Source organism: Miniopterus natalensis, chromosome 17, assembly GCF_054644295.1.
Source record: "Miniopterus natalensis isolate mMinNat1 chromosome 17, mMinNat1.hap1, whole genome shotgun sequence".
In the NCBI taxonomy this organism is placed as follows: domain Eukaryota; kingdom Metazoa; phylum Chordata; class Mammalia; order Chiroptera; family Miniopteridae; genus Miniopterus; species Miniopterus natalensis.
In genome coordinates, this window is record NC_142097.1 from 35,314,167 (window position 1) to 35,336,260 (window position 22,094).

At 44.6% G+C, this 22,094-nt stretch overlaps 2 protein-coding genes across 3 annotated transcripts in view; one reads left to right on the plus strand and one right to left on the minus strand.

The window, feature by feature from the left end:
• The window catches only part of NSF (N-ethylmaleimide sensitive factor, vesicle fusing ATPase), a 104,409-nt gene extending 100,983 nt beyond the window's left edge, over nucleotides 1-3,426 (minus strand). For both annotated transcript variants that reach the window (XM_016203910.2, XM_087826270.1), the window contains exon 1: nucleotides 3,385-3,426. In XM_016203910.2, coding sequence (XP_016059396.1) covers nucleotides 3,385-3,396 — 12 coding nt within the window. In that variant the 5' untranslated portion in view covers nucleotides 3,397-3,426. The remainder of the gene's footprint in view (nucleotides 1-3,384) is intronic.
• A 4,398-nt stretch (nucleotides 3,427-7,824) lies between these two features.
• Nucleotides 7,825-16,617, plus strand: LOC107530284 (ADP-ribosylation factor 2-like). The gene is made up of 4 exons (XM_016203974.2): nucleotides 7,825-8,933; nucleotides 11,179-11,289; nucleotides 12,755-12,879; nucleotides 14,694-16,617. Exons 1-4 carry the CDS (start codon nucleotides 8,786-8,788, stop codon nucleotides 14,853-14,855), a joined length of 546 nt encoding a protein of 181 aa, XP_016059460.2. The 5' UTR covers nucleotides 7,825-8,785; the 3' UTR covers nucleotides 14,856-16,617.
• The last annotated feature ends 5,477 nt before the right edge of the window (nucleotides 16,618-22,094 follow it).

Sequence of the window (22,094 nt, forward strand, 5' to 3'; positions counted from 1 at the left end):
AGAAAGCAATACCAAATAGAGTAGCTTTACTAAGGAGCCTCTCCCTACCTAAAGTCAGCTCTCCTAAGCTATTAAGGTTGCATTTTAAAATCTTTTTTTACTTCTGATTCCATGATTCCAGAGCAGCTGTAGCATGAGAACTCTGAAAGATGGTGTGGAGGCCTGGGGCAGTGGTAGCCATCTGTATGTGGAGTTCATTTTAAATAATAGTCCACATTCAATGTAAGTAGTAAGAATTATAACTTTAGAATCTGCTTTATTACTAGCAAAAATTTAAAATAGCTGAGAAAACTTAATACCTACTTGAATATTTTTGAAAGGCCAAAGGAAACAAAAGTTTAAATCAAGTAATCATTTTATTATAAACTATATCCAACTTGCCATTCCGTATTTTTTCTCATATAATAAATACACTAAAACTATAATGACAAAAATTATTTTCTTTTAGGATTTTTGTTTTTCAGATTAGAGGCTATTTTAGGGATTAATCAAGTTCTGATGCCCTCGATGCTATATCCTGAATAACATCACACATTTTATTCTGCAGCAAATTTCCCAGATGAACTAAATACACTTTCTTTTTTGGCCAAAAAAGCAAAGGACAAGATATACTACAGGTTACTAATGTTAAAAATTAGTGATACAACACACACACACACAAAACAATTACACAGTGAACATAAATATCCATCACAAGATGACATCAGAATGCCAAAATTAACTGAACTAACCAAAAGCAATAATTCAAAATAGCTTTTCTCCCACAAAAAGTAAATACAGAACACATTTTAAGAGTATTACAACAAAGCACAATGATGATAGTGAGTAAAAAAATTAACATGGTCTAATGAAAGGTAAAGTATAATGGTAGAGGCAAATAATCACACTAATAAATTTAAAGTAACAAACAGACAAATCTCTAAGGAAAGCAATATAGTTCTTCAAGAGCATATAACAAAGAATCCTGACTTGAAGTGTGAGATCAGAACAGGCTTCCTTTGAGTAGCTGAATGATCTGAGTAGGAGGAAAATGGTTGGGAGCAAAACATTACAAAGAAAGGAAACAGCACATGCAAAGACCTTGTGTTAAGAGAAACCATTGTAGGTTCCAGGAATTGAAAAGCTTATATATAACTTGAGCAAAGAGAGCAAGGGGGTACTGGAGAGAAGCAGGAGCAGAACAACGAAGGACCTTAATGGCCAGATTACAGATTTGGTCTTCTCCCAAAAGTAATGCAATGCTATAGAGGGAGGGGCTTATTGGGCAAGAGAGGTAACAATCAATGTGGAGAGTGAGGTAAAGAGACTACTTGGGTGCTTCCTGCAACACTTAAGACCCAAAATGATAGAAGTTAGGAAAAAGGAGGTGAAAATGAAGATGTTAGAGAGGTGGGCATATTGGAGAGATTTTTAGGACATTAAAATGACAGAACCCATGTGACCAGTGCAGTAGGTGATTTGGGTATAAAGCAGCAATGGCCCAAGCCTGATTCTTCCGCCCTAAAACGTTTTGGGGGGGGGGGGGATGCAAGAAATCTTGATCTATCAAGAACTCAGTCAGGGGGTGTGGTGAAAGAGAAGAGGTATGAAGGATGACATCCCCACCCCCCACTCCAGGTTTCTAGCCTATAGAAATGGACAGATGGTGGTGTCATTTGCCGAAATAGGAAACACAGAAAAAGTACTAATTAGGTGGGCTAAGATCATGGGTTTGCATTTCAACAAGTTGAATTTGAGGTGCCTAGTTTTGAAAAGGTAGTTTGACGTATTAATCTGGAACTTAAAGAATAGGTCTGGACTGGGAGTAAAATATTGAAAATCATTGACATATAGATAGTATTTGAAGCTGTGGCGTTAGAAGAAACTGACGAAGGAGAAAATAGAGAGTGAGAAGAGAATCTTGAAGAATATACGCATTGAACAACAGGGCAGGGGAGGGTGAGTCTGCAAAAGAGAAGTATGAGGAAAAAAGGGAGCAAGGCTTCACAGAAGCCACGAGAAAAGCATTTTCCCAGGAAGGAGGCACTGGTCAGTCAACAATGCCACATGCTTCTAAGACATGAAGCAAGACAAGGAGTGAAAAATGTCAAGTAAATTTAGGAACACATTTCAGAGGGATGACAGTGCCAGAAATCAGACTGCAATGGGTTGAGGGATGAGTATGTGGTAAACAAATGAGAGACAATGTTGACAATTCTATCAAGATTTCTGGCTGTAAAGCAGGAAAAGGTGACAGCTGTGGAGGTATGGGGGAGTTGTTTTAGGATAGGAGTAGCCTGAGTATGTTAAGATGGGGCAGGGGAATAAAGAAGAAAGGGGTTCCTGAGAGGGTAGGAAAAGACAGAATCTGAAACATAGGTCGACAGAGTAGCCACAGGTAAAAAGGAGAGGCTATGGGGAAAAGGAAGAGAAAGAGGCCAAATTAAATGACCTTTAAGGTCTCTTCTCTCTTTGGAATGACATGACAATTTCTTTTAGATATTTGCATGTATGCATAAATTATGCAAACTTATCCAAATATTCTAGTATAAATAATCAGTCAAGCACATCCTTATCTTCTAATGACGCAGTTAATATCCCCAGGTTTATGACCAGTGTAATCTCTGAGAGCTTTTAGCTCAAAGCACACTGCAATACAGCACAGAACCAGCCCTATCTCCGCTCGCCAAGCCCATATTACGCCGTGATCTTAGAGGCTGGGGGAGGAAGTAAAATTTAAAACCCCGAAACTACACCACATACTGCTGCATTCGAAGCGACTGTCATTCATAAAAGCAACGCGATATCCCAAATACCCAGTCCAAGCTAAAGGTATTTCCTGCATGATCCTACAGTGACAGGTCCCCCAGATAGCCGGGGTTTAACGCTAAGTCATTTACACTTCCTTCTAATTTCCCAAGACCTTTTATTGTGAAGAACCAGAAATGGGTTCCTAATGATCCTTCCCACAGCCCTCGCCCCGATGCAGCAGATGGGTCCTCCGCAGTTATTCCAGAGGCTGCAACGGATAAGCCCTCGCAAGGGGGTGAGGAGAAACCCCCCGAATCCGTCAAACGGATGCAACGGCCACCATACTGCGGTTGCCTTGAGGGGCGAGGGGAACAGCCCAAGGGAAGGAAAAGGAGAACTAAGGGAGACTCAGGAGACCCTGGTAGAGAGGGGTCCACCTCCCCACGAGCTTTCTTAGGAGGATGGAGTTTCTGAGGAGGGTATTTCCCTACCACCGCACCCCCTTCTTACCCTCAAGCTCTTCTCTAGCCTGTCCCCCCTCCAACGCCCCACTTGCTCAGAGCCATTCCCCCTCCCCTGGGGCTGTCCGGACCTCAGAGTGCCCGCAAGCCCGGCGCCCCCGCCTCGAGCCGCGGCTCGGGAGCCAGCACTCACCCGACCCGCCATCTTCGCTGACACGTCCTGCTCCGCAGCCGCTGCTAATCCCTTGCAGAGCCCGCCCCCGCCGCGCGCGCGCGCCCCTAACCGCCCGCCCACTTCCAGCCCTCGCGCAGGCGCGCAGGCGCGCAGCCACGGTGAGGCTGCGCATGCGCCCATCCAGGTCCTCGGCTCTCCTCCCCGCCCCGCAGGGCACGTGCGAGCGCAGCGGCCGCCGGGGGAGGGAGGGGTGTCGGCGCCATTTTGAACTGGAGGGAGCTGAGGGCAATGACGAAGCTGTGACTCTGTATTTCTAGAGCGCACGTGTCCGCCAGCGACCTTCTCCAGGGCTTCCTTTTCGAATCTCTTCACAGCTGGCCGTTTGCGAGGCTTTTGAGTCTTTAGTCACAGAGCCACCTGCTTCTCTCTTTGCACCTGATCTTTGCCCTGTAATAGCCTTTAGCTTGATGCTTCCAGACACACTTAAAAGTGAAAATGCACGCAAGAGGGTATTGGCCTTCCCCCAAGGAAGATCAGTAATGAGTGGTTGGTTCTGAATTCAAGTTCTGCGTAAATTCAGGCTTTTCTCTGTAGGCGGACTTGTTTTCCTAGCTCCTGGAAGTTGGCATTTATATTTAGCTTATTTGTAGCCTGGAAAACTAAAGTTATTATTTTCTTCTAATTTAAAAGTGAATTGTGATTATTTCCATATTTTCCAATTATTTAATATTTTATTAAATGTTTTATATTTGTTTTTATTTGTAAAAGTGATGTGTGTCATTAACACCTTTGCCATTCCCCAGTGTTTCATTTTGGACAGTATATATGGTGGAATTTGAATGTAATCTGCCCCAAGTGGCACCTTTTTTTTTTTTAAACCTTGATGTTGTTTCCTTTGTAGTTTAATTCCTCACTGGAATCTCAGAATACATCATCATCATCAGGATAGTAACAGGACTCTGCAAGAAGGTTGCTTCTGCCCAGTAGGTTCTCTGATGCTTTTATTGCCCCCACTATCTTATATTTCTCTTCATATTTATAAATGATAATACAAAACTATAGGATTTATCTTTCATTTCTCACAGTTAGAAAAAATAGATTTTTCCAACACGAGGAAAGGAGAGGAAAAAAAGAATTAGAAGAGCTGGGCGTGTTTAGCGATTTAAAATTAAGAACTAATAAAATCAGTAAGTGACCTGAAGATGGGCTAGGGACAGAAGAATTCAGGCCAGGTTCATAAACTCTCACGCTGTATCTGAGTAAAGTGCTTTGTTGGACAAATCAGATGTTAACTAAATCATGGGTGGATCAGAGTTTAATAGGTAAGCTATATTACAAAGAGAAAATGTCTTTAAATCTCTCCAACCAGGAGGAATGTTTATTACCTAGGAAAGATTGGTCTGCTGGAGAGATTGCAGTGTATCAGTTTATAAGCCTATCTAGGGGCCTTTTGTATCCTCTCACAAGTTGTACGAATGTAATAGAATGGTGTGCATAGCCCTGCAGGGACTACCAAAGAAACCGTAGGCAGTTATGAGCTCCAGTCCTTAAAGTGCTTAGCATCCAGCTCCAGGAAGATTCTGAGAAATTGTTCCAGGTTGTCACATGTCTACACATCCCATCTGTGCTGTGCTCTAATATTCAAGGTCATCTTAGCATGGAGCTGAGCAATCCTTGCAGTGATAGTTGATAAACAACAAATGTTTTTGCTGTCCTGCTTTTTCTGGTCACAGCTCCCCCAGTTAATTCAGCCTTGGAAGCATTGTCAGACAAGGTACCCTGGGCCAGGAGGGAGCACAGAACCCAGGCAAGGACCTGCACTGTGCCTCTTGCGGAAGATGTCATTGTGAAGCAAACAAAGGTGGTCTTCCAAGCCCCTTTGATACCCTTCCCTCTGCACCAACTCCTCACTTTTCTACATTCTTTTTATATTCGTAACCTAATAGATTACTCTTCCCAGGAGTATATGCAGTTTAAGGAGTACTGCCTAGGAGATCAATGCCTAACCCAAGGAAACAATGTCTAATGGCAAATTTTCAGAGACTGTGACTTCTCTATGGAGAGCTATATGTGGACAGCAGTTTTTATTTTTGTCCCTCCAATCATAACCCACAGGTTAGCCACCCCAACCTAAGCTAAGCCCAGGCTTTCAGGGAGCCTTGTTGAAAACTTCATTTTACAGCCCCATCATAGCCAGTTTTAGGAAAATAGAGTTGTCAGAGAAACCTATTTCCGCAACTGATGGATAAGGCTAAAGAACAGAGCAAAATGGAGAAAGGATCAGAATTTTAAAAGAAAGGAGGAGCAGCTGATGCAATGCAGCAGTCTAGCTGCAGTCAGGTGGTTGGTTTTTGTTTTTCCAGATGAATATGTCTTTCCTCTTTGGAAGATCAAGGACAAACACCTATAGTCACGAAAATTAATTCACTCTGGAAAGTCTGAGTGGGCAGGAGAGATGATAGAATCCTCCACGGAAGGGAATGAATGTTGCTATGGAAACCAGACCATCCTTTAATATGAGCCCCAATGCATTTGCCAGGCTGCCTAACCCTGCATATTAACATTGTGGATCCAGAGAGCTGCCTGCATCTCTTTGAAAAGGGATTATTCGAATATTGGTCTGATGAAACTTTATGCATCTTGAGAAAAGGAAGTCCTAGTCTCCTGGGAGAGGCTGCATTTCCTAGAACCTTAAGGCACTAGAGGCCCACAAACCACAGTTGATTGATATGGCTACATTGGCTACCTGTGACAGTCCTCTGGAGGGCTCCTGAGAAAAAGTGAGTGTGTCTTCAGATTTCTTCTAAGGGAGAGTTTACTGGAGGGCTGTTTCTAGGGCAAGGAATACGTACGGCAGGGCTTTCTAAGAGAGGGAAAAGACAACCCTTGAACAGAACTGTGACCAGAATAGAGGGGTAAGTTTAGTGATACTTGGGTGAAGGTGGCCTGGGTATAATGTGTGACATTTAAGCTCTGAACTTAAATATCTTCACGTGAGAATTAGATGAGATGATTATCAGAGTACCTAATACATTCAAAACCTGACCCAGCACTTAGCAAGTACTGATTACCATGACCTCGAGTACTATAAAATTACTCTGCATACATTGCAAAGGTATTTAATCCTAGATGCACAAAGACGGTAGACAGGCTTACTTAAGGTAAAGATTGACATTGACCTTTGTCAAGGAAGCTATAGGCCTAGGACATAACTGACCACTATTGCCTGCTTTTAGTTAAGATTTTTATGTTCACACCATCCTGTGTGGTTACTCTTGGTATCTGAGTGTAAGACCTGCCATGCGCCCCCCCACCCGCCTGCCCCCACAGCTTGTCAAGTTTAGTGTGTCTCCCCTTTTCCATTCGCATGTAACATTTACAGGAGTTTGTAACCCTTTTAGCTAACCAGGTTGGCCTTTAAGGGGCTGAATTATTGAGAGCATTTCTCAAGAAGTGAGGACCGTGGTTCTGCACCATTTCAACGAAGGAACACGTTGAAATCTGTTTAGAGGCAGGGCTGCAGTCTCGCTTCAGACTGAATAGGAAGCCTTCCTTACGCCCAGCTTCGGTGTCAGTGCGTGTTTCTTACACAGAACATCGTCCCAAGCTAGTTTCTACTTTTAGTGGCACCCCAGCGAAGTTCCTTAAATAGTGCTGTGAACTTGGCCCCGCCCGCACGTCGCCCCGGGGTTGGTCCCATTCCTCCCCCAGGTTAGTTCAGTCCTTCGGGTTTTTCCTAGTGGATTGGCAGAACGAACCCGAAATCCTTTCACTTTCCTGATTGGTCGCAGACAGCACTGGGCGGGGCACGTGGGCGTGTCTCACACGGAAGCGCCGAGCTGTCCCAGGTGGGTGAATTCCGCTTTACCAGAGCTTGGAGCCGAGGCTCAAGTCGCAAAGAGCGCGCCTCCTTCCGCCTGGCTCTTGTTGTTCTTCGCATTGGCCAGATATGTCGTCACTCACGAAACTTCGAGCTCATTGGTGGGAAAGCTTCAAAGGGTCCCGCCCCCACACCAGTGCCCCACCTCCTAGCAGAATGGAGCGGAAATCCTGAAGGCTGCGGTGAGGCCAACAGCGATCAGTGAGGGCGACCGAGCCCCAGGCCGGGGATAAAGGCCGCAGTACTCGCGGCCTCGTTGCGTTTCCACACCGTCTGCGGGAGGGGAACTGGAGAGCAGCGGGGGGGGCCCCGTCCCTTTTCTGTTTTCCGTAGGGCGGAGGCTTCTGAGATCCGAGAGAAGCTCGGCTCGTCTGTCCCTGGGCCCTCCGATTTCCCGATGGCCGCCGGGTTGAGAGGGAGGCTTGGTAGCCGAGCAGAAAGGGCCCTGGGGGGCCTTCTCTGGGGACCCTGCGCGCACTTCGTGCCCTGTTGGCGGTGCCTTCCTCCCGAGGATCTCTTTCGGCGCGGCGGGGTCTGCGCGCCCCTCGAAGTTGGGTAGGAAGAGAGAGAGAAGTAGGAGCGAGACGCCAGGAGTGTGTGGCTGGGAGGGGGGATCATGGGATATTTAAGCGGGAAGTACCTTCCTTCGCACAGCGTGCTCCTTAGGATTTTTCTTAACAGATTTGTCGTTCTTTTGTCAGAAACAAAGACAAGGAATTTCTAGTTTTGCCATCCAACAAGCATATGAACTTTTCATATGCTTTCTGTAGGGACCTTCTATGAATGATTAAAGCATGCCTCGTTCTTTGGCTGTAGCAGTTTACCTAGACCTCGTTTATGTACAGGATAAGAGCTGTGCTCCTTTTCTGTGCTTGTAGAATAGAATGGCCTGGGCTTCGACATCGTACAGTTAAACTGCTGTAGGAAACCCACAGCTCTGTTGATTAGAGCATCATCCCGATATGCCAAGGTTGTGGGTTCGATCTCTGGTCAGGGCACGTACAAGAAGCAATCAATGAATGCATAAATAAGTGGAACAACAAGTCAATACTTCTCTCTCAAATCAATAAATAAAATTAAGGAAAAAAAAGCTAAAAAGCAAAATAAACAAACAGGCAGAACAGAAACAGACTCATAAGTACAGAGAACATTTTGATGGTTGCGGGACGGGAAGGAGGGTTGGGGGACAGGTGAAAAAAGTGAAAGGATTAGGAAGTACATATTGATTGGTACAGAATAGTCATGGGGATGTAAAGTACAGCAGAGGGAATACAGTCACTAATATTGTAATGACTGTGTATGGTGTCAGATGGATGTGAGATTTATCAGGATGATTACTTAGTTATATGTCTAATCACAGAAAGTAATATAATATGGTATGTCAACCCTAACTGAAAAATAAAAAATGCTTTAAAGAATTTTAGTAGGAGTGACCTCTAATAGAAACTTGTATTTTATGTATGTTCTTTCTATATCTCTGCAAAGAACAATTATTTGACTTGCCTTTCTTTTCATTCAGGTAAACGGAATTCAATTACAATGGGGAATGTTTTTGAAAAACTGTTTAACAGTCTGTTTGGGAAAAAGGAGATGCGGATTCTTATGTTGGGTTTGGATGGAGTAGGAAAAACCACCATGTTGTATAAATTGAAGCTGGGAAAGACTGTGAATACAGTCCCTACAACAGGTATGCTAACAACCTGTGGCAAGACCAGTTTACAATGTGGTCTGTTATACTCTTATGTGCTGCATATATTATTGAATGTTCCTTTCAAAAATCTGTTTGTCCCAAGAACATAAACTTTTTGAGGCCAAAAACCAGGTAATATATACTTAGCTAACTGCCCCCCAACATCTCTAGCACATTCCTAGGTTTACAGGGGAGTCATACAAACACATTTAGGATAAGCAAAAAAGAAAAAGGTAATGATTAAAACAGTGAGGGCACTTACACCCTCCCTTCCTCTCAGTTAGCATGTGTCCCAGCCTAAGCCTGCGATGGAAGCTGGGAATCTGCTGTTACCCCCTCAGCCAGTCTTCGTTCCAGCTGGCCTTTCTAAGTGGAAGCATGTCTCCACTCCAAGTATGCTCCTAGTGTTTAAAGATGAAGTGTGATTTTTATTTTTTTCCTTCACGCTGGCTCAAGCCACCCACTTGAGCTGATGTCCAACTGAAGAATTTGAACCAGCACTGTGTTTTGTAGGCTATTTAAGGGTTTTGCAAAGGCGGTTTCAGCAGAACTTAATCTTTGCCTTAAGACCTGCCTCTAGATCCAAATTCCTAAGTGAGAATAGGCATAGAATGTCAGAGTGTTCTGAATATTGGATTAGGAACAGAAACCAAATGACCAACTTCCAACGTGGGCACGAGCTTCAGCGACTGCAACATTTGAAAAGGAGGAAACCAGATGGAGAAATTGTTAACACAATTTAAAAAATGTTAGTTTAAATGAAAATAGCACAATTGCTTGGTTTTCTCCAATTATAGAAATAATTCATGCTTCGATAATTTCATACACATAGAAAAACATAAACAAGTTTTAAAAACACTCTACTATTAAGATTTTTGTGACTATCTTTGTAAAATCATATGCATGCTGTTTTCTAGTTTACTTTGCATTAAACAAAATGTTTGAACCTATTTTTATGTCATTTCCTTGGATGGAAGGTTGGGTTATGAGTCTGAAGCTCAGAAGAGAGATTTCGTTAATGTGAGAGAGAGGCAGTAATGTAAATTTGTTATTAGCACAAAGATGGTAATGAAACCGTACGAGTAAATGAGATTACCTGGGGGGGGGGGGGCTGGAAAGAGGAGAATGGATGGGGCAGGACAGAGTCATGGAAACTCCATCATTTAAGAATCAGTTAAGCCCGGCCGGGCGTGGCTCAGCGGTTGAGCGTTGGCCTAGGATCCAGGCGATAAGGGTTCGATCCCCGGTCAGGGCACATGCCCTGGTTGTGGGCTCAATCAATGACTCTCTCATCATTGATGTTCTGTCTCTCTCTCCCCCTCTCCTTTCCTCTCTGAAATCAATAAAGATATATTTAAAAAAAAAAAAAAAAAAAGAATCAGTTAAATGTGGCTGAGCTCACTAAGGAGACTGAGAAGGTACATCCATAGTAATAGAAGGAAAATGTCAAGCCAGGGAAGAGTTTCAAGATGGGAGTAAGCAGTAGTGTCAGATATTAAATTAAGTTACATAAGAACTGAAGAACATTTGTTGGATTTATTGACGTGGTGATCATTGCTCACCTTGGTGAGACCAGGTATGGAACATGATGAAGCAGAACTAAGGTGCTTCGGGGTGAGAGGTGACAAAGTAGGTGCAGTGAATGAAGCTAAACTTCTTAGAGAAGTTTGACTTTAAAAGGGAAAATAGAGGGTGCTAGCAGGTGAAGGAAGATACAGGGTCAAGGAAGCTATTTTTTGAAAGACTTAAATATTCAGAGAACAGGTTGGAGATTCAGATGGGGGGAGAGGGTAATAATGGTGAAAGGTTCCAGACAAGGTGCGTAGATTGGATCCAGCACATATGTGGATGGAATGGGCATCAGATAGTTGCCCCCTTCTGTTGTTCCAAGAGGGAGGGAGGGAAGATGTAGGAAGGTTTCTATACTGTGCAGTGGGAAGTGGAAGTCAGTCCCATTAATGGCTCCTGTTTGCTCTCAAATACACTGTAAGGTCTTCTGCTGAGAAAAAGGTTTGAGGTTGTAGACAGTAGGGAAGGTTTGACACCTGTCACCTGTCATGATGAGTGGGAGAGCAAGCTGACTAACACATTCTGTTTGTAAGTTATAAGTCTTTGACTAGCAAGCTGCTTTGTAAATTAGAAGTCCAAATGTTAAAGCCAGCCAAATGTTAGTTGAAATTATTTTGAATTGTTCAGCCAGCAAAAATCATCATTAAAAATTTTCTCCATCTTTTCAATTTAGGATTCAATGTGGAGACGGTGGAATATAACAATATGAGCCTCACAATCTGGGATGTCAATAGCCATTGTAAAGTCAGACCTATGTGGAGACATTATTTCAAGAACACCCAAGGTAAGGATTATCCAGTCCTCAGAACCATTTATATTAAATGTGTCCAACAATGGAGGCTTGAAGCAAAACCTGGTGGTGCTCTGCTTTATTTGGACTGTCAGTCATCCCTTCTCTTCTGATGGCCCACTTACACTTACTGGGGAGGTTTTTTTCTGGGAAATGATCCCTCTGTTCCTAGAAAAAGTACTTGGGCTTTAATGCCCTATATAGGAAACTCCTCTTAATCCAGAAATGGTTAGAAAATGGTTGTCCTGATGAATTTCATTTTTTGATTGAGAATTACATGTTCCTTAGATGAGGTACTGGTTTTTGAAGAATCTGAATTCGGTAAACTTTTTTAAACCTATTGAGAATAATAAAAACCATGCCTCTGGAGAGAAAGAGATGAACAGAAATCACTGAAGCCCCAAATCCCAAGTCTCAGCATCTTATGTGGTCACAGTCCCTCCCTACTGTCCTACTATTCTACAAGTACATGAATAGGCATGACTATCCCAGATGTATTTCCTTATCATTTTCTTAAAGATGGGGTTATATTGTATAGAATGCATAAAATGGTCTATTAGTTCTCATATGGAAAGATTTTTCTTTGATTACAGGTTATTTTAGTTTGTTAAATGAAAATATACTTATAACTTGTTAGATTAAAAAAGAAATAAAAGTATATAGTAAAAGTCATCAGCTCATTCCTGTCCCCTAACCATCTAGCTCCCCTCCTTAGGCAGCAACTTTTATATCTGCCCAAAGATATTTTATGCAATACATCTATACATATATATTTCTCCCCCTTTTAATAAATAAATTACAGTATACTATTTATGTGTAAATTTACCTTTTCTAGGTTCTTTTATTTCAAAAGTGTAGTCAGTTTGATGCTGGGTTCTTTTGTTTCTCCGACAAGGATCCCTATAAAAATAGAATATGAAATGGTACCTAATATTTATAAACCTTTGTTTTTATTAGGAATGGAAAAGGGATAATATTCTTGCTTCCACCTTTCAGTTTCACACTGGAAAGTAATGATATTCTAAGGATCTCTTCAAATTTCTGGATAACTTGGTTTGCTTAGTGACGATCAGAGTCCAGAACTATTGGTAGCATTCAAATTTGGGGGGAAGTTTTGAATGTTTTGCATTTTTAAATCTGATGTGCTATAACAGACATGGTTTTGACTCACTTGCAAGCCCCAAACCTCCAGAAGCTGTCAAGCTCCTGTCTGCTAGAGTGGGCTGCTCCAGAGTGGCTGGTCAGGCAGCTGTTGCAGGAGCCTGGGAAGCCAGGAGGGAAAGGTCAGAGATAGGTTGGTTGAGTGTATAGTAGACTTCCTCACTCTTGGGATTATATATCCTTCTATACAATTGCTTTCAGTGAAACCACATACATGAACAGGGAGAAGCTGTAAGGACATATAAACAGTTGCCCTTTCCAGGTTCAGGCTACCAACATACTTGTGATTTCTTTCCAGGTGTGATTTTTGTGGTCGATAGTAATGACAGAGAGCGTATCAGTGAGGCCCAAGAAGAACTAACCAGATTGTTAATGGAATATGAGCTCATAGATGCAGTTTTTTTGGTGTTTGCAAATAAACAGGTATATTGTTGGCTTTTTAAATACTGGGATTGAAATTTACTGCCAGATGGTCACTTAAAAATAATAGATATTTAAATTAGATATCTGCCTACCTCTCTCCAGTCCCTACCACAACCTCTCCCTCTCCTTCCTTTTTAGCGTATGTCTTATATTCATTCATTCCCCCACTCAACAGATATTCATTGAGCATCTAAGTTCCAGGTATTGGTGATATATCAGTGAACAAGACAGACAAAAGCCTCTGTGTTTATGGAGTTTACATCCTAGTGGGAGGAGAGTTAGTCAATAAATAATATGTAATGTATCTGGTGGAAGTCGCATGGAGGAAGGGAAAGCAGAGAAGGGGGCAGAATGGATGTGGGGAAGGGCCAGGTTGCCTCTCTGATGACATCTGAGCAGAGACCTGAAGTCCAGCAGGAAGGGGGCCACATGGTTCTAGAAACAGCAAAGCAGCCAGTGACACTGGAGCAGAGTTGGGGGTCGGCGAGGGAGGAAATGCTAGCCTCATCTGGGGCCTGTCATGGAGGAGGAGATGTAGTACAAGGAGTAAAAGGGTGGGAGGAGGGCCCAGTGCAGACCCACTCACCCTCAGGACTCAAAGCTGAACTGAGTGTGGAAAAGAAGATAGACTCTTGTGGAATGTACAGCCTGCTAGAACCACAGTGACCTGTTGATGTGTTTCCTCCCACTCTCTCCTCCGTGAATATGATCATTATGTAATTGAAATCATACTGCTTCGACAGTGTTGCATACTGTTTTGTCACTTCAGAATTATCGAAAGCATTTTCTCTTGTCATCCATCTCTTTGTAAATGTGACTTTAAAGGGCAAATAGATGATCATTTACTCAACCATGACCCTACTCTTAGGTTCGATGTCAGTCCAGAATTTCACTCGTGGACATAGTGGACTTTCAAAAAAGAAAGTAACAGATTTGGTTTTTTAATTTTAAAGCAGAATATGTTCATGGTATAAATATGCAAACAGTTCAGAATACCAAGTGAAGTGAAATATTTAGGCTCACCCCTCAGGGTAAAACATTGTTAAATTTCTTACCTCTTTCCAGAGGTACAACTTTCTATGCCTATATAAGCAGTTAAATGATTATATTCACATTTAAATTGTGGAGATCATATTCTCCATTCTGTTTTGCAACCTGCCTTTTCACTTAGCCTATCTTTGACGTCCTTCCATATCACTAAGGCAGACCTACCTTGTTCTTCGGAGCTTACTGTGTGCCAGGCACAGTTCTAGGTACCTGAGGTGCATCGGAGAACAAGCTACAGATTCCTGCCTTTGTGAAGCTTGCATTCTAGTTAGGGGAGATGGATAATAAAAAACATACTAAATAAATAAATGTTATAGTAACATGCTGAATGCTGTAGTTAAGAAGATTAAGCAGGACAATTTGGAGAAGTTATGGGGGCTCAGGTCATGAGGTCCTTACAGACCATCAGAGGAGCAAGAGCAGAAGCAGGGAGACCAATGAGGAAGTTATGTCAGTAACCCAAGTGAGAGATGATGGTGGTGGGATTAGGGTGTCGCTGTGAAGGTGGGGTGAGAAGTGGTCAGATTCTGAATATATTTAGATGGTAGACACTGTAGGGTTTCCTAATGTGGAGTTGTGAGAGTTGAGAGAGAGAGGAAAAAAAATTAAGGATGATTTCAAGTTTTTGGACCTGAGCAACTAGAAGGCTAGAGTTGCCTTCAGCTGAGGTAAGAACTGTGGGTTAGGGCCGGTTTTGGAAGAAGAGCATAATATTTCATTATATGAATATAACATTATAAACTGACTTTTGAATATTTTCTTTCAAGGATGTTCCCAATGCTATGAGCACAGCAGAGATAACAGACAAACTTGGCTTACATTCACCCCGCCGTAGAAATTGGTCCATTCAGGCTACTTGTGCCACCAGTGGAGATGGGCTTTACGAAGGCCTGTACTGGCTGACCAGCCAGCTCAGAAACCGGAAGTGACTGGAAGCAGTTCGTTCCCTGTGCATCATGGCAAAATCAGCTGGCCTCTTCTGTGCTTGTATGTGTGCAAGGAGCAAATGTGGATGTCTGGCTGGGAGGGGAGGCAGCTTTCGCACACAGTGCCTTTTACATGCTGTAAGAAAACCGGTCTTATATTTTAAGAAAAATCAGTGTTATATTTTGTACACTACCTCCCATTGGATGATCATTTCCACAGTTGGAGGAATCCTGAGGGCTTATGGGTGCACAACAGCCAGAGTGATCTTCATGGTGGAAATGAGGAGGAGAGCTGGTGTGAGGACCGAGTTCAGTTGTGCAGCCCTGGATATGGCATCTCTGCATACCTGGGGTCCTGTTAAGACTTTGGTGTCTACAAAAAGGAAGGAACTGTCATTCTTTTCCATCTCCGCCAGAACTAGCAGCTCACTTTTCAGTGCTTTAAAGCAAATGATCCTCAAGAGAGAAGAGGCACTTGCTTACTGCAGGTCTGAAGTTCAGATCTGAACTTTACCCTTAAGCTGTATTACCAAGCCAGACTTCCTGATATAACATGCTTTATTTCAGGGAATTAGTGATCTTCTTCATTAGAGTATCCAGACTCCATTAACACTAGAAAATTATCCAGTCCTTCTCTTTTGCTAGTTCCTTCCCTCATTTGCCTCTTATTTGCCAAAATGGAGACCATTTGGGGTAATGACCCAGCATGAAGCGAAAGCTCTTTAGTGGGGCCACCGGGTCAAGTGAAGGGTCTGTAAAGGAAGCAAGGTGACAGTCATGTTTGTGTCCTTGCATCACCATCTCAGGTTTCAGGCTTCTGAGACTGCTGCTCCCACGCCTCTGCTCCGTACTCAATGTTCTACGCTCGAAGCAGGAGGCATCCTCCTGGGATTGAATCATCACCATGTACAGTACCTTAGTCCAACTTCTGGTTTCAGTTAATTTCTGTTCAAAGAACTACACACCTGTGAGTTCTGAGAGTTTGTGAGAGAATCAAGAGGTTAATTTGGGGAAAAAAATTCCCGACAACCCCTGGTAGTGCCCTAGTTGGTGAGAAATTTTGCTGTGATAATGTCTAGCCTGTGCTGCTGTCCATGGTACTGACCTCCTCTTCAGGATGGCAGGAATGTCTCAGATGGAAACATGCCTTATGTCATCAAAATGTTAATGAAAATGGCCTGCAGATGAGCTAGGTTCTCTCAGTAGTCTCGAGCTCTTTCGCTCAGACAGCTGTTGGCCAAATTTGTACACATTTTCTACTACTTTACCTTTTACATAAAATTCCTTTTAAAAACTCTATTGAAATTACAGAGGCGAATTTTAACAAAAGTAAGCCTTGTTTATTGATAACAGTGAAGTTTATATTACTGGGGGGAAATTGCATACCATGACAAATGTGGGTGTAATGTTTTTCTTTAAAATATTGACTTTAAAGAATGTTTGTTGTAATACTGGCAACTAACTCCAGATTTTCTTGTTTAACCCTGGAGTAATTCCTGAGAAATATTTAAATTCTACACCTAAATTGGTTGTGACTGTGTTTTATACTTTTATATTTATGCTTGGTACAGTGTACCTAGTACAGTACTAGTCTTCATTGAATACTTGATTGACTGGACAATAAAGACTTGCTCTGGAAGGAAGAGAAGGCAGCTGTATACTTCTGAATGTCTCGAACTACTTTAAATCCCTTTTCTTTCCTATCTTAGCTGACTTTCTATTGAAAACTCACAGGGCACTTGTACAAAAGAGAACCACAGGGGTACTATCCTGGCCCCAAGCCTTTAGCAGGGCTCCTCAATGGTACTTTCATGACTCCAACTATAGTCTTTGTCTTTCAGTGGTTTTGGAGCTGGTGAGTTGGGGTAAGTGGGGACACTTTAGTGTAGTGGCTTTGAGCAGAGACTTGGGTCCCTGAAAGCCACATTCACATCCCAGCTGTGTCCCTCACTAGCTGCTGGCCTTGGTCCAGTTACTTGTAGCCCCCTGGTTTCTGAGCCTCAGTTTGCTTAAGTGTTAAATGGGAATATACCTACTTCATAGGGTTGCGGGGATTAAATGTCTCAGACCTTTGTGTGCTTTGCTCTGGTGTTTCCCTGGGGCTCTCTTGATGCCCAACTGTAAACAGCGGTACTGGCCACAAAGTGGTCAGCATTATTTACAGAAGTGAAGTGGGGATGGGGTGTGGGCTATTTTTTCTCTCTCCTGCTCAGTTCACCTAAACCTGCTCACTGTACTCCTTTTCTAGCCATGGTAAGTGCTAATAAGACCAGCTGGGATGTTTGTGTAGAAAAGCACATTGCACAGTTTCTTTCATACCCCCCAGCCCTAGTTAACCACTGATCTCCTTTCTGTCTCGGGATTTGGTGGAGCACTTTTTAAACTTTGCATTTGCGCCACCTTGTGGTCCTTGAGGAACAGCACATGAAGAACTCTTTTGATTTTCATTTACTCTAATGATGCGTGGCATGGGAAAGCCTCTAGGAGGATGCTGTGGCAGCCACAAGCATCGGATGGACCACTGAAGTAGGCGACCCTCCAAGGTGTCCAATGTTTAGACCAGCTACTATTGTGGCCAGTAAATAGCTTGCTACTGGGTGGTGCTACTTACTGCTCCATGCCACTCACCTACACACAGCCCTGGCTGGGGTGAGCCACAGGGGTTCCCAAGTGTAGGAGAATCCATTATTTTGCCAGGACACCAAGAGTGACTCAGGAAACAGGGAATACAGCTAGGGATATGCCTGAAAGAGAGAGGCAAAATAGCCATCCAGAGCAGAGGGCTTGTGAGTGCCAATAATAATACAGGCAGCAATAATCATAACCATAAAGCAGTCATCACTACTGTTTATTACGCATGCTGGTCACTCTTCTAGGCACTTTACATATATCATCTCTAATCTTCACACCTGGAAAGGCACATGTATTACATCTGCTTTGCAAAAGGGGAAACCAAGGTTCAAGAAGGTAAAGCAACTTGCTGGAGGACACGTGGCCATGATTCAAATGCAGGTCTAGGGCACCAGGGCCCAGATCCTTCCAGTACAAAGTTCTGCCTTGGACTCTGTGCTGAAAATCTATCTGACTACAGATCAACATCAGACATATCAACCTATAATTCCTGGAATCTACTTTCTCAAACGTAGACAACATTTCCCCGTATCCCCCCCCCCCCCCACACACACACACCTCTCAGCTTCCTGATTTCATAGGATATTTACCAGTAGGGGTTCTACGATCACACTGGAAAGTCGTTGGATATCTTTAGTTGGAATCAGGAGAACTGAGCTCATGTACAGCAGCAGGGCTCTCCTCCAGCATTGCATCATCTGTCTTGGATCCCAATTACCCCATAATCATGTTTGTTAACCTTCCCAGGTTGAAGATCATTCTCTTTAACAAAAGAAATGGAAGAAAATTGGGAGAAAGAAGGCTTGAACTTTTTTTCAGTCTTTATAAACATCACGTCATGTGCCTTAAACAGTGGTCTATCTCTTCCCTGGTATTCTTGCTTTGAAAAAACTCTAGCCTTTAAAGTCTGTGTTTGTTATACTTACATTTTATATATATCTTCCCCACTGTGCTGTCAACTCTTTGAGATAAGGGACTATGTTTTCGCAAAATTCCCTCATAGGTCCTAGCAATGGATAGCTAAGAGAACCTCAACCATCAATGAAAACCAGATTAGGTTGCTTCATTTTGTGTTATGGCACTTAAACATGAGCTCAAGAATTTGGATGGCCAACTAACAAGAAAACTATAGGTTTCAAATTTCAGAAAAATGGATGAAGTTAGCCAACCCCTCAGTAGGGTAGGCAGCCCTCAGCCTCCTGGTTCTGGCTGACAAGGGCTCACGGCTGGGATGGGCACTGAAAGGAGCAAACAGAATGTTCTCAAGTATCTTACTAGTTATTGAGACATGTAAAAATCCATCTTACCCCCCTTGATAGTCCCCTTTAAGCACTTCAATTTTCTGCTGACAGACCTAAGAGGATGGGTCATCTGGGGGTGTTGCTCTCCCCGGCTGGGGTGGGGAGGGTCCTCTCTGAGGGTCAGTGTGACCGAACCAGGACACAAATCCTGCCTCTCTGACCCCTCCAACCAGCAGATTTTTGCTTCACCTTCCACCATGCACACTTCTTCTCTTTCCTCTGCTACAGGAGGGAAAGCTGGAGAGCACAGAGCTTTTTGTCAAAGGGCCTGCGCTGGAATCCTGCCTGGTTCTACCAACGACTGGAAAGGAGGTTCTAACTTTCTGAGGCTCAGCTTCCTCAGTTACAAAACGGGTACGGTCACATCGACCCGAATGATTTAGAAGGCCGCTGGGAAGGGGGCCTACGTGACTTCCCTAAGAACCCTAAGGGTGCTGGCTTTGTCCCCCACAATCATTCCTGTGAATGCTTGTATCAATAGCTCTTAGGACCAGCCCCAGTAGCCTCCGTGCTGTGGGGGGCTGCCCTGCAGATGGCGCTGTGGCCCAGATAATGCTCCTAGGAACTAACCTTGGCAGGTGGGACTACACCCAAGAATTTTGCAATAGGGGGATCTAGCCTGGGCTTCCACTTCCTGTATGTCCTGGACGTGTGCCCCCACAAAGGCCTCCCACTGTGACATTTGGTTTCTCATAGAGCCTCCTCTGTTTCTCCTTTTCTGCCCTCTCCAGTGGAAAGAGCAGTGGGTCTCACTGGCCTCCTCTGCCCAGGCCTCTCCTGCCTGGCCATTACCTCTGACTTCTGGGAACTGCTGCAGCAGGTGTGTCTGCAGCCCCTTCAATCCCTTTGGAGCATCTTAGCATTTAAATGACTCCCCTGGGCTCTATCCACCTGTGACAGAAGGGAGGCCAGAGGCCAGAGGCCACCCTTGCTCTAATTTTGTTTCCCACTCAGGATAAGCCTAGGCACTGAGAAAGGATCTAAGCCAGTGCTAAAAGATAGTAGGCCCCAGCACCCCCTCGTGGTGCTCAGAAGACAAAGGCCCAGGCTGACTGGCAGAGCTCGGCTCCTACACAGCCCCACCTCCAGCATTTTTGAGACAAGTGGGGGAGCGGGTGGGAGGCTGGGGGGTATGCCTCCCTTCCAAGCCTGCAAAGAGAAGAGAATGCTATCTGCCCTCTAGGCTGCAGTAGTGAAGGCTAAATGAGATGATTCATGCAATAGGCTTGGCAGAGTGCCTGGCAGACAGTGATATTCAAATGGGGTGGCGGGTCTGACCACAGAGACTAGGACAGCCAGTGAGGGAAGGTCAAGGGAGGGAAGCGATGGTGGGCTCTGGAGAGGAGGGTTCCCTGGTGACTCTTGAAAGCCCTGTGGAAACCCACCCTTACTTTGCTGATCCCCTGGGCAACTCTGCTGGCAGGGATCTGGGAACAGGACAAAGTAAGCTGACCATCTGGCCAGCTGTTTTGCAACAAAAAATAGATGGTGTCAGAGGCTCTGGGAGCCAAGCTCCTTTGACCCACAGCTGGCAGTGCAGGCCACACTGGAGACCACCACACTCCTGATAGCAATTTTCAGACCAGTCAACTGCAATAGCCAGTGAGCACAGGAGCTGGTCTCCAGGAAGCTAGCGCAGAGGCCTGAGGGCCAGAACCCGCACTGAGCAAATGAGGGGACTGGGACTGTGTCTCCCTCGTCGGTGATCCCGTGCCCCAGGGGTGCCATTTCCTCTGTGTCCCATGAAGACCCTTCCCTACCACAACTGCAGTATTTATCACACTCCACGGTTAGAAGTGCGGCTTCTAAGGCCAGACTGCCCAGGTTCACACCCAGGTCCCAGATGTGACCATGGGCAAGTTACATAGCCCCACGTGGCCTCAGTTTTCTTAACTGCCAAATGGAGTTCTTGCAAGGAAGGGTTCATTAAGTTAATGCATGTAAGGTGCTTGCAATAGGACCTGGCATTTGACACGGGCCCTCGGGGTGTGATCTGTTACTGTGTGCCTGTGCCCCAACATCTCATCCATGTCTCTCCCTTTTAAAAATCAATCAATCTCTCTCTCTTCCTTTCCTTTCTTTTTTTTAAGCACAGAATTTATTCAACAAACATGTATGAAGTGCCTGCCATATGCCAGGCCCTGGGGAGGTGGGAAGGGTATTGGGGACACAGGGATGGAATATACAGCGAGTCCTACACAGGACTTTCCAAGGCTCCACAGCTTGTCAGAGCTCTGATCTATTCACAGTGCTGCTGCTGCTTTACCGTAGCTACAATGGAGCTGGTCTCCCAGGCCCCGAACACTGATCCAGTCCAGCCCCCACAAAAGACAGGGCTGCCACTGGCTTCAGCCTCCATAGACAGAGACGGCGATTCTGGGGGAGGGGTCTTCCTCCCTGAGACGGGGCAGCAGAGGTAAGAGCCTGGCTGGGAGTGAATGGGGCCGGTGGCTGACAGCACAGCTGTAGCATCCAGGAGCTCCTCACTCAGGGAGAGCGTGCCTCTGCCCTGCTAATGACAGAGCTGTCACTGACCATGGAATTGTGCGGGACCAGACACTTGTTGTCTCACCCACACAGGATGACATATCATGGGGACATAGGGAGCTCAGAGGGAAGAGTTGAGATACCCTCTCCCCCAATCACTTCACATCCACCAGAATCCTATAGAAATGTTCTTATGCACCTCAGTGCCTTTGCACAGGCCATTCCTTCTGCAGAGCCTGCTCTTCCCTACATGAGGCCTTCTTCATCTGACAGTGTCTCATGTATCCTTCAAGACTCAACTCCCAGGGCCCCTTCTCTGAGAGGAAGCCTTCTCCAGGGCCCAGGATGGAAACACCCCCCCCCCTTGCTGCTCTGAGGCCCTGTTCATACTTTTGCTACCACAGTGGACACAGTGAAGGATAATGATTCATTCAGGTGTTGGTCCGCCCCCCCCCCCCCCCCGACAGTGAATTCTTGAGGCTAAAGGCCAGGTCTCAGCTTTTTCTGTATCCCGGGGCCAAGCACCTAGTTGGCACTCAACAAATGTGGGCTGAGGAGTGAATTGCCTCTGCTGTCACCAGCCACCTTCACACAAGTCTCAACACTGAGCAGGATCCAATCCCTGCTGATGCCTGGCCTAGAACAACAGACCTGCTTCGGTGAGAGGTTGGGGCTTGAAAGGCCAGCTACATAGAAGGATCTAGAATGGGAGAGCAGGACCACGTGTGACCTGCAGACACAGGTGGTCATCTGTGAATGTCAGGTACCTGCCCAGAGGAGAAATCCATGCTGCTCTGTCTTGCTTCTAAAAGAAAATCCTCCT